This window comes from Lissotriton helveticus, chromosome 12 (assembly GCF_964261635.1).
Source record: "Lissotriton helveticus chromosome 12, aLisHel1.1, whole genome shotgun sequence".
NCBI classification, from domain to species: Eukaryota; Metazoa; Chordata; class Amphibia; order Caudata; family Salamandridae; genus Lissotriton; species Lissotriton helveticus.
In genome coordinates this window covers 553,611,688-553,624,853 of record NC_136073.1, presented here as the reverse complement: position 1 = coordinate 553,624,853, position 13,166 = coordinate 553,611,688, and the positions used below count along the sequence as shown (strand labels likewise).

The window sequence follows — 13,166 nt, the reverse complement described above, 5'->3', positions numbered from 1 at the left end:
TCCACCATTTGGGTTGTTCTTTGCTCTGGAAGTAACTCTTAACTAATAGGTTTTGAAGGGATGTGTTTTTCTTGTATGTGATGGAGGGGAATTTCCCCGCTAATGGTCCTACATCTGGATCACTGCTTATCAGATGCCAATACTTCTTCATTTTTTTGGCAATTAGCTCGCTTTCTTTACTGTATGTAGTTATGAATCTTGGTGGGTCTCTTTCTTGTGGGGATTGTTGTTTTTCCACTAGCGTTTCTACTCTGCTGATTTTATCTGCTTTCTTTTTACAGTCTTTCAGGACATAGTCCTTATATCCTCTTGACTGGAATCTCATTTTGCTTTCAAGGATTTTATTTTCGGCATCTTCTGGTTTGGAGCAGTTTCTTTTAAGTCGTACAAACTCCCCATATGGAATGCCTTTCAGTAACGATTTTGGGTGAAAGCTGCTGCCATGGAGAATACTGTTCGTCGCTGTTTTCTTCCTAAACAGCGTTGTTTCCAGTTTGTCATTTGAGATATACACCTTAGTGTCCAGGAAGTCTATCTCCTTCTTATTAGTTGAGCATGTGAATTGAAGACCTATTTCGTTCTGATTCAGTTTGGTGAAAATTTTTTGGAATTGTTCATTGGTTCCATTCCAGATCAGAAACAGGTCATCGATGTATCTGACCCACAGCACTATACGATCTATTTCTTCTGGGTCAGTGTTATTCCATGCTATCATTTTTTCCCAATATCCCATGGTGATATTTGCATAATTGGGAGAAAATGAAATTCCCATGGCTGTGCCACATTCTTGCTTGTACAGATTGTTGTTAAAAAGAAACACGTTGTTTGTGAGACATAATTGTATCATTTGTAATAGCATTGTGGTGTGTTCCAGTTCTTTTATGCTTCGCTGTTGTAAAAAGTATTTACACGCTTTTAAACCTACATCATGTCGTATGGATGTGTACAACGACACAACATCGATAGTCACTAGAAGATAACCTGGATTCCATGAAGTGTCCATTATAATTCTTAGAAAGTCTCCAGTATCTTTTAAATATGATGGCATACTTTGTGCGATGGGAGCGAGGAAAGTATCAACATATCTTGAGACCTTTTCGTACAATGAATCACAGGAAGACACAATGGGTCTCCCTGGTGGATTGATTAGTGTCTTATGAATTTTAGGTAAAAAATAGACACACGGAGTGATGGGAAATTCCGTGGTCATATATTTTAGCTCATCCTCATTGATCAATCCTTTGGTGCGCCAAGTTTTTAAATGTTCATGTAAATCAGACGTCATTTTCAATATTGGATTAGTTTTCAGTTTGCTGTAGTGTTGCGATATATTCAACAGTCGTTCTGCCTCCAGAATGTAATCACTCGTGTCCTGGATAACAACATTCCCCCCCTTATCGGCGGGTTTTATTGTTACGGTGGCATTATTCATCAGATTTTGTATAGCTTTTCTTTCTTTGAGTGACAAGTTTTGTCGTTTATTGTCCTTTACTTTAATCAGTTTGTCAATTTCTTCCAACATAGCATCTGCAAATAGATCAATTTTATTACCAGGTGATAAAACTGGGCAGAAACGAGATTTCTTTTTTAATCCAGTATTTTTACTTTGATTCGTTTGGATGTTCAATTGCTGTAGCATTTGTGAGTCTGTTACTGTGTCTTGGTTTTTGTAAGACATAATTGTTGGTGAGGCTGCTTTGCCCATGTCAGTAGAAAAATAACATTAGCTAAGATCAAAACATTATTTGTCTCAAAAGCATTGATTGCATAATAATCTTTGACACTGAAGGGAGCTACTTTGTGTGAGAATATGCTTATTTTGAAAGAACAGAATGCCATCACTCACAATGAAGTTGGCCCGTGCCTGAAACATGCTTACCCATTGCCCCATGTTCTTTGTACTAGAGAGCGGAGGGCAATTTGAATGATACACAAGAGCCCAAGGGCTGAAGAGGGCTGGCTGAAAGCCCCTGTAAGTAAGTATCTTATATGCACAATTTTAGTAAAATCAAAAGGTATTGGCTTGCACCTGTGCTAAAAATGAGTCCATTTACCAGACCATTACTCCAGTCCCACGCTCAAGTATAACTAAAAGAGTTGCTGTGGGGCGCCAAAGCTATTTTACTAGTTTGGAGTGAAATTAGGAAATCTATGTCCTCTTGTGATTTTTCCCTGCATGAAACAGCGTATTGTCATCTATATCTTTTCTGACAGTGCTTATTAATGCTTTACACAATTTGGGACTGAGAAAAAAACATTGCGCCAGTTCACTGGAGAAAAATGAAGCCTCTGCAACATATGCAGACTTTAAATTCCCAAAATAAAGAAAGCCACTAGAAGCACATTTTTGTGAAAGCGCATGAAAAAGAAAGGGTGACCCGGTAACACATCTTTGCTGGTGGGCCCACGATTTTTTTTTTTTTAAATATGTATTTCTTCATTAAGGTTGGAAAAAGTGCGGAAGACAGATTTTTTATGTGCAGTGATTCTTTGAGCATTTAACTTTGAAGTAGCATCAGTGTAAAATGTATTACTTCCTATTTTTTTTAAAGAAAACATTCTTTACTCAAAAATGTCATTTTAATTTCTATGTTTCAAAATAGGAAGGCCACTCTACATCCCTTTTCCCACTTTCTGCTACTCAATACCTTGGGTCCTGCATTAATAGGTTTCCCATCTCTTAGCAAGGCTCTGTCCTCGCTTCACTGGTGCACAGTTTTTTGTGATGCTATGCATTTGCTGAATCTCACCCCAAGTACTTTCCTGAGTTTCACGGCTTGCCACTCATTTGTTTGGCCTGCATGTTACTATTTACCCCCAGAAGCCTCTGTTTACCCAGGAATTGTGCTTTTTCACCTCCAGGACTTTTTTGTTTTAGGTCTGGCTACAGTCAGCTACAGTTGTGTGCAGCAAGAGCTCATATCATCAATTCTTTAAAAAATATATCAAAAGAAGCATTTAGAGTGGGATTTGGGTCAGCTTCCTTCATTCAGCCATTGACTTTCCTTTACTTTTTGAGTGCACTAATAAGCTGTCCAACAAGTGTGCAAGATTTTGCGGGGATTTACATTGCCCAATTGAATTTGCCTAAATGACTTATTGATGGGCATGAAGTAGTTCTTAAAGCTGATTCATCACTTGATCAAAAAGTCCTGCTGCCCATTTCTGATGCTGTTCCTTCCCTGTCTCTCGCCCCGCCTGTCAGAGACCCAACACTGCTTGATGTTGCTGCCACAAGATGTCCAGCTTCATTGAAATAATGGCAGCATTTAGTTTCCATCAAAGAAACAACACTTTAGTATCCGTACAACCACAGGATTACGTGTTTCCCTGTTGCTGCCAGTTGGCTGCTATTGAAATAGAAATTCAGCACACCCAGCAGCTTCTGTGATACTGTCTCCAAGCTAATGATGCCATTCAGAGTCCATCGAAAATCTGGCAAAGTCAAGTTGTCTGGCGTGTAACTGAAAATGCTATCCAGGTCCACGGGCTTTACCAGTGCTTGCTATTTTTAATTGCCTCTATGGTGTCCCTCAAGATTTCCTAGTATCTTTTAACACTTCAAGTACAAAGTCTTTTTACAGAGGTTAGAATTTATTCAAACTGGTTTTTTCCAAGGAAAACTTTCAGGCAGTTCCTATTTGAAGTGTTATTAGTCACAGCAATGCACCATGTGTCATATGGCAGGCTAATTCATACGCATGAGCAGGCTGCTTTATAATCTTTAGAGAATAAGCCACAAAATGCTGTGCCCATGACACCAAAAGGGTCTATTTTAGTTAATATTGAACATACACAATTTGTGGAATAGGTGCACATATCCACACGCATATTTCCACTCTATGCAAAATAATATGGTGAGCTGTATCCCTAGTTTTCAGTTAAAGGAGTTTATTTTTCTAAATATGATTTTCTGGAAATGAAATAAATCCCCTCTTTATGTGTAATTGGTATAGGGCCTATTCCCTGCTTCAAGAACTATACTCAAATATGCACCAATGCTTGTTCCTTTTCCCTGTCTTTCTTCAATTTTTCTACTATTATAAGCAAAATGAATGGGCAGGAAAAAGAAATAGGCACATTCTTTGGCAAGGGTACAGGTTGTATTAGTTAATTTATTGCTTCTAGAATTGAAGAAAAATAGTACACTATGGATGTATTCTAGTAGGAAGGAACACTTATATATTTATTTAAGTTGTTCTGTAGTGAGAGAATGCAGTTCCTGAAAATCTTTTTGTTGTGTTTCCTTAGATCGCAAGAGACTACTCATTCTTGGACTATATCCTCGGAGGATGCCAGTTAATGTTTACTGTAAGTACAATTTCTATATTGGTTTGTCAGAGAATGTTTGATGAAAGAGTTATTGTACTGAGGTTTCTAGTCAAAGTATATGTACAAATGTGGATTGATACAAAACGTTTACTATGCCACTGTTCCTTGAGATTTCTATTAGCTATTTTATTATTTTAAGTGCAACAGTCTGCAGCTGATCCCCATACTTTATTGACTGTTACTACCAATTTATTAAGATCATCATGGTGTACATGGGCGTATGCATAGACGCACATTCAAATTTGTTTGTGAGTTCGTATCTAGGTTGTTGTATCATTCTTATGCACAAATGTATTTATACCTATAACTCTAGGTGTTCATATCTTCCATTTCATTACCCAATATCTTTATTTTTAAGTCTGACCTTTGAGACAGCGTTAGCCTTTTCACCATACTATTGTTTGATTTTGGTTATTTGGAGTCATCTACTGGTCAGTTAAATTGACATTCACATTTTGCATCCACCCTCCAAAGCATACATCATGGGGCAGTTGGATGGCCCACTTTTCCCATTGACCTTCTTTACTTTCACTAGACAAAGGGACTTATGATGTTACAACGCAAACTATTACAACGCATGCTTTTACAACATGGGTTTTTACAAGGCAAGATTCATTACAATGCATGCTATTACAACGCAAGCCATTAAAATACATGCACGATTACAACGTGATATACTATTCTAACACCGCCGGGTGTGCTTACCTCAGTGAAGGTGCTGGTCAGCGTTGTAATGGAATGCATTGTAATGGAACTTGCGTCGTATTGGCTGACTTGTAAAGGCATTGCGTTGTAATGCCTGCGTTGTAATGGATGTTTCCCTCACAAAGCCGTAGCACATTGTTCACATGCACCTAAATAGTTCCTTTCTCTTCAGTGACAAAGGTGGTTCAAAATAAGCTTTTATTGTGTACTTATATTTTATTTAAATATAAATGCCAGTTATTTATTTTGCCTGCAGTTCCAGTGCCAAGATAAATGGTAATTTATTGTCTGCCTCCATGTTGTTATAAGGTATTTAAGAGATGTTGTAACATTGTAGCTGCCTGTCAATAAATTGGTGATTTAGTTTTGTTTCCTTTACAAACAATAATAATAATTAAAAAATACATGCCACAAATGAAAGACTTGTTATTTATAAATCATCACTAATAAAACAGCCACATATGTACATTTTTATTTGAGGCATATGGTGGCCATGTTTTGGCAGCATCTTGTCTTTTTTTTTTCCTTTTTTGGGGCACATGCTTGCAATAGAAAAAATAAAGAAAAATGTGACCATCGCACTTGCTTGCTAAGGCCGGACCTATTGTCTTTTCCAATGCTTGTTTATGTACATGTTTAGTCAGGCTTAAAATCATATAGCTTATGTTTAATACTATTTTGTTCTACATAGCGTGTTTGTAACAGTAAAAAAATAATATACATCAGATTGTACAAAACCATGTTTAAGCCTTATGAAAATAGGTTTTGGATGCACCAAAGTACACATTTTCTATCAAGCAAATGCTTTATTCTTCATCACAAATTGCAAGGGGATATATATATATATGTATATATATATATATATATATATATATATATATATATGTATACACATGTATACACACACACACACACACACACAAAATGTTATAGTTTGGTGAAATTGTCAGTTAAAACTCACCTTTTTAAAACTAACAAACCACTGAAATCCCCCAGTTATAGTTATCTCAACGATAACTTGTGTCATTAAGTAACTATAGCTCGGCCCTCCACCATGCACAGTGTTACCGATGATGTAATTTCAGATGATCCAGTAATGCTATCAATGATGTCATAGAACATGTCATGAGTGATGTAATATGGGAGGTAATTAACAGTGCATGGCAAGGGCTTGCGGTATAGTAATTTTAAGGTACAAGTTATAGTTACTTGAGATAACTAGTGAATTTCAGTTTTAAACAATAGGTTTTACCAAACATTGTCACTTAACTATAATGAACCTTTAACCTTAGGAGGTGTTAATTGAATTTCCAAGTTTTTTTTTTAATGCAAAGTAAGATATTATTCTTATTTCTAACTACAACATCCCTTTAACCTTTGGATTTTTCAGTGAATTTCTATGTTTTTTTATTGTAATGTGGGATGTCCATCACTGTTCATGACATGGGGTCGGGCACCCAACCCCTTTCAGGCACCCAATCTCCCACGGGTGCAAAACAAACCGTCACCACGCACGGCTGACTATATTATGTAACACTATAAAGGGTGTCATTTTAAGTAAGGCAGATCTACTAGCTTTGTCAAGGGGTCCGAACCTCAAAATATAAAAAGTGTCAGGCCTATTGGCTTTATCAAGAGGTCATCACATCAACATATCAACCTATTGGCTTTGTCAAAAAGTCATCAATAACTATAATCAAATGTATATTTTATAAATTCACACGTTGCTAAGTTTTGTAATAGTGATTGTCACAAATTATTTTCAATAAGGCATGAAAAAAAATAACATGTCTTTGAATCTGTCTTTGAGTCTTTTTTTAGCATTTTTCAGGCCACAAAGCACAGCCATAAAACCAGCTGAAGAGCATTAAGCTCCAACTCAGAGTGCTTTAAAAAGTGTGGTATGCTCTCTTGGGAGCAGGGTTCAATGGCCCAGGAGACATACTGTGTTTTCTTAATGTTGCTGAAGGGCTGCTTCGCTCCCTATAGTCCTCAAACAACATTAAATAAAATGATTGACAAAGGGGCAGGGGCACCACCAGGATCCGAAAGTATTAACTAATAAGCCCTCACTGGGCATTATGGGGTACTCCTTGCTAGGACCAACGAATAATAAATGAGCTGCTCCTCCCACACATTTTTAATTATTTTTTCTTAATTTTAAAAACATTTTTATGTTTCCCGGTCCTACTCAGGGCATCCACACTTTATATCACCTCTGGAGCCACGAGGGAACCCCAAGACCCCTCCTCTCCTGCCTACTCTCCAGGCAGCTCTGTTACTTTGCTCCCGCCGGGCCAGGAGCAGCTTCTTTCTCTGCTCCTGTCAGTCAGGAGCACTGTGCTCTTAGCCCAGGACAGTGTAGGCAGGGAATTAAATTTGAATTCCCCACCCTTAATCTCCCAGGGAATGGGGTCCCGGAACACTGCTCTATTCGGTTCCTGGGGCAGTTGTAAGGCTTGGGTTGGGATGGGAGGGCGTTCACATTCACATACATCAAGGAAATAATTTCCTACAAGTATTTGAGCACCTCCCCAGTTTTAGACATGGTTATCTCTAGGAAATGAAGCCATGTATTAAAAAAAATGTTAAAGGGTAAAAAACCACAGTTGAATCTACACAATTCTACAATATGCCTAACTCTACACATATCTGATATGCATCGCATGCTTTAGCATATTACATGTCAACAAATGGTGAATGTCTCATTTGTATGTGAATATAAACCCTGTGTGTGCATAAATGAAAATATGCATTTATTAGTCTTTAGTTTCAAATGAATGTATGTCAAACACATCAGGTGTGTGCATAGTGAGAAACGAGGTGGCCTGAATCTTTAAAGGTAAACCTAACCATTTCAGCCCAATTTCAAGGTCCTGAGACCTTGTTTTTACACTATTGATTTGATTTACCCTGGTCAGATCACTCTCAGGTAAACTTTAATATCACCAATGCACATAGAGGTGAATCCTAACAACATCAGATTGAAGTTACTTGCCATACATAGAAGGCATTACCTCCTATATAATTTAACACTACATTTAAGGATACAGCAAAGCATGCAAAAACAAGTAAAGCCTACAGTGATACTGATATCATGCTATAAGCTTTCAGTACAACTTTAAATTAGACCCTTAACAATACAGTTCCTTAAAAACTAAACAAATAAAAGTTAAATCAGTGGTCTTCAAACTTTTTTATTCTGTGCCCCCACCCAGTGTAGAAAAACTATTTGCCGGGCTCCACCTCAAAATATTTCACAATTATTTTATTTAACTGGCAATGTTTAAATATGTCTAGACTTATTTAAACATTGCAGCTAAGTTCTGTCACTGTTTTAGAAATGCAAACAAATACATGATTTCCAAACATACTATTCCGATGAGGCAGGCCTTACTAATGTGCAAAGGATCCAGTGTGGTTATTCAAAATGGCAGTGTGGGTCTTGGAGAAAATTTGAAGTCCCTTCCCTTTTGACACCTTCTCCCAGCAGGATTTAAATGACAAAGGATGTGAATGATGGCCCATTACAGACGTGCTTACTGTTGCTCATTTTTTTAGGCTGAAAACAAAGCATAATTTTTCCAGTGCCTGGCCCCTCCCTGAGATCACTCGAGGCCCCCCTAGGGGGGCCCCGCTCCCCAGTTTGAAGACCTCTGAGTTAAACACCTCATCAACACATGGTTCTTGAAAGTATTTACAGAAGAAGACACATATTGAAAATGGAGGAAAACCTATAACCCCTTAGCATAAACAGATCTATCAGAGACAGATGTGCACGCATAATCACTTGATGAGTAAAGCCAAGAAAATCTATTATTTTCTGCAAATTCATTCAGATCAAAACTAATTCTTTGGAACTATTGAAAATAGCTTACTCACTCTTGAACCCCTTAATCATTAACAGCAATGTGTCTCCAATGCAGGAACTATTGGACTAATTCATTATTCACTATTTTCAGGATGAAATAGGAAAGATAAGAGACAACCATAACAACAACCCATTAGGTAGAACCAATAAGCTGTCTGTCTTCAAGCAAAGACAGTGCATGCCTCAGTGTTTCACCCATCTCAATGGAGGAGTGCTGCTAACTCATTAAAACCAGCAAACCTTTATGTTTGCCTCATGACAACTGCTCAGCCCATCTCCTTATAACACTCTGCACCTCTATCGCCCTAATGATTTGGCAATTAATAAACATCTCGTGGAAAGAAACAAGGCCTCCTCAACCTTAAAAAGTCCATTATGAAACCTATTCTAAAAAAATCCAATCCAAGCACAGAAGACTCCACACATTATAGGCCAATACCCCTTCTTCCATACTTAGTTAATCTCTGTCACTAAACAACGTTATTTCATGTTGAACACATCATTCTGGCTACCACTCAAGCTGGGTTCAAGTCTGGCCTCAGAACTGAATCTGTTATAACGTTTGCCATTGGTGATCTAATGATGATCGTAGACAATGGAAGTTCAGGAATAGTGATACTTCTGGACTTATCTGCTGCTTTTGATACTGTTGAACATCAGGTCATATAATATTGTACCTGTCCATAATAAAATTAATCTTTGGGACACATCCCTAAGGCCTCTCCAAATCGGAGACTCTCCCAGTCCAATCTCCTTGATCCGAAATGTCATGCTGGATGGACTCTGACCTGAACCTATAGAAACACATTTTGAGTGTCTCGAAATTTCTTTTCACTAGATCCATATCCTACTTTGCTATCATGAAGTCCCTATGTATTCCTCAAAAGATTCCTGTACTATTACATTTCTTCCTACTCAAAGGCCTTCCCCAAAAATCTATTTTCTTCCTTCAGAAAATCTGAAATGCAATAGTTATTTGAGTTTTTAATTCAGTATCCAGCTACATCTGCCACACTGATAAACGTTAGGAAAGCTTTAAAAACCTGTTTTTTCTCTGAATTACTTCTGCATCAGACCCTTCTCCCTATGTTAGGCAGTGGAAAGACACTCCCTACGGAGCGGTAGTTCACTTGTTGTAAATAACTTAGATGAATAAAAGGCAAAACATAATGAAGTGATTAAATGCAATGAGTGCTTATAATACAGCACACTCGTAAATGTACACCTTTGTGGATCCGCCCCAGATTTTTTGTTCCCCCCCCAAAAAATGACAGTCTATAAAAAGATAAATTAGTTAAAACTAAGAAAAAGGAGTTTTCCAAAAATGTGCTGCTTTCTAAATGTTTAGTTCCTAGATGGAATGAACAAGCCACACTAATGTCCAAGTGCTAGAACAAGTTCCAAGTCATCAACTGCATGGGGATTGATGCAGAAAATGGTATTAGACATTGTATGAACTCAACACACAGTAGGAGTTTGTGACCCAAGTATAGTGCACATGCTCACTCGCCCTGCCTAATTGGACTCTTACCTCCCTTAACTGTCATCAAGTTGTATTTTTCTTTCCGTCAAAGCTCTCTGAAGTAACTGAAAGGTAGCACTTTAAATCTATAATAAGTAAATAAGTAGTGACTCATGAGATGTAAAGAAATGTTTTCAAATGTCTTGTTGAAAGTGTTTGCACTCTTTTATGGTAGCTGACTTGTGTTTGAAGTAGATCAGACTGTGCGGGTTTGACTCACAAACCTTTTATGTGGTTGTCTTAAGGTCTGTAAGTACTACTCTGTTCTGCAATCATAAGATATAACGCATTGATAAACTACATCTGTAATTTTTGTTTAAATGCAGGTTGGAATTGACTTTACAGCATCAAATGGGAACCCACGGGATCCATCTTCCTTGCACTATATCAATCCCTTGGGAATGAATGAATATTTGTCAGCCATTTGGGCAGTTGGCCAAATAATACAGGACTATGACTCGTAAGTAATTCTGCATAGCTTGCATGGCTGATATTATTCTTACTGACCTAGCAAAGTAATGATAATGTCCTAGCTGTCAGATTAAAGTTAACCCATTAAATTATTTCAATGTTCCAGGGTTTTAAGAGATGAGTGAAGAGACATACCACTGGACTCACTTGAATGTACATTTCTCAAAACATGTGTTTTAGCTCACTTATTTTGGCCCCAATTACCAGAGGCATAGTTGCACGTATGAGAAAATAGCTGCCTTGAAAGTAGGGTCATACAGCCGAGAGATTGTTGATTTGCAAAGGGTATTTTCATGTTTTGGAAGGGTCATCTGTGAGCACAAGTGCTGCTGGTACCCATCCAACATTTGAGTTCTGACCGTGACTGTGCTGAAATTGAGTGGGATATTTACCACACCCGATAATTACTAGTTGCTTGGATTGAAGTATTAACTGGTTCTGGTAAAGACCTCCTATTCTGAGTTTTGTACTCTGAAATGAGTCATAACATGCAGACTCATGTTTACAGAAGCAAGTTCCTCATATTATTCCCTTATTCCACATAATTTTCCCAAAACATGTGGGCAGGTTTGATCTGCCTAAAACTTTAAGGTGAAAAATACGGGGGTTGTATACATTACTGTATAACTAGGAATTACATATTCCGTGCAAACTCAGGCTTACTCATTGATTGGATTTTAACAACCATCTTATAATCAGTAAATAAGGTGTAGGAAAGCAAAAATATATGGCTTGGAAAAGTAGGCAATCAGCTATGACTCTTGTCTGCCTTCCCCTTCCCCCAGTACCTAACCTGCACCTGCTTATGCAAGGCATATGGTGAAAGTACAAATACACCAAACAAAGGGCCCGGGGAAATATATTCATAGACCAACCAAATGTAAATCCCTATATACCTAACAATCAATATAACAACAAAATATGGTGGTCTCTTAAAATTCATCTGTATCAGAGGTATAATATGTATACTACTGTACCATCTGTTTGTATCTAATCAGAACAGTGGAAAAAGGGTGAAGAACAAGGCACTGTGGTGAAAGCGGCTACTATCAACAAGAGTAAAAAAGAGTGTGAAAAAAGAAGAGGGATAGATCATGCCCACTCCAGGATGGTTTGGTATCCCATCATTGCACAGAGAAGCGTGCCCAGTGTCATCCTCTGGGTTCTACCAAACAACAAAGTCGAGCTCTCTCTTCAACTATCGAGAAAAACACCGGCTGTAGTTGTATCCCCTTGTGGTCACAAGAGGAAAAAGCAATATAGGAAAGAACTTTCTTCCAAACTTACAGTGGGAAGGCAGTGCATGTAGTGAAGAAAAGTGCATAAAATCAGATAAACTCCTGGAGTTCTCTATTTACTCTATGTATGTTCCATGGAGTTTTCCAAATTAAAATCAAGTGAAGGACAGTTATAACATATTCACTGTTCATGGAAAGTTAGCAAAAGGCAATACATTTATGTTAAGGGATGCTACACTTGTGGAGTGCAATCTACGCACACACACAGTGCCCTTAATAAATTAAGTTAGTGGAAGTAGTTTTTTCCAACATGCAACAAAAAAAGGTCTAAGTAATAGTTCCATGGTGTATGTCATGCTACAACGATCATCTCATTATTATCTGTCCAGAGGGTTGTAACTGGGCGAGAACAGCACAAACAACCATAGGTTTTTATGAAAAGCCAGATCTACTAAAATGGTCGGACCTGGCTATGGAGTTGGGACCACAACTTCAAGTAATTAAAGGCGTGTGCGGTGCAGCAACCAAAGGTAATCCTGGAGCGCAAAAATGAGCTGTTTGTCTCCAAACACAACAGGAAAACATTTAACACCCTACACTCAAAGCTGAGGATACCAACCTGCTCCCACTCTGTAGGTCACTCCCACAACAGGTCGTAATCAAGGTCAAAGTGCTTGGATGAATCCAGTTACAAAAAGAAGCATAAGAACTCCAAGAGGGCCTCATCCCAGCCTCCCCACTGTCCTGAGAAATTGTGAGGACATCAAGATGTCTTTTAGTCTTGCTCCCAGGCCCCCAAGATGGAGCTGATTCTACAACTGATCCTGATGCACATGATGCCACATTAGGATGAAGTGTTTAATGAGGCCATATTCCAAATCTTTGGCACCCTGCCAGCTCCCTCTGGTGCTCCTTTGTGCCCTAAGGTTCCACGGAGTCCTACAATCAGGTTACCACCATCAGGTCTGCCCTCATGCTGCATGTACCTCATTAAAGTGCTAGGGTTCAACTCCCGAATTCAGAGCAG

The 13,166-nt window shown here is 38.2% G+C and overlaps 1 protein-coding gene across 1 annotated transcript in view; it reads left to right on the top strand.

Moving 5' to 3' along the window:
- CPNE2 (copine 2) overlaps positions 1 to 13,166 on the top strand; it is a 917,381-nt gene that overhangs the window by 677,496 nt on the left and 226,719 nt on the right. The window contains exons 10-11 of the mRNA XM_078671428.1: positions 4,252 to 4,311; positions 10,757 to 10,890. Of these exons, the coding sequence (XP_078527554.1) occupies positions 4,252 to 4,311; positions 10,757 to 10,890 (194 nt within the window). The remainder of the gene's footprint in view (positions 1 to 4,251; positions 4,312 to 10,756; positions 10,891 to 13,166) is intronic.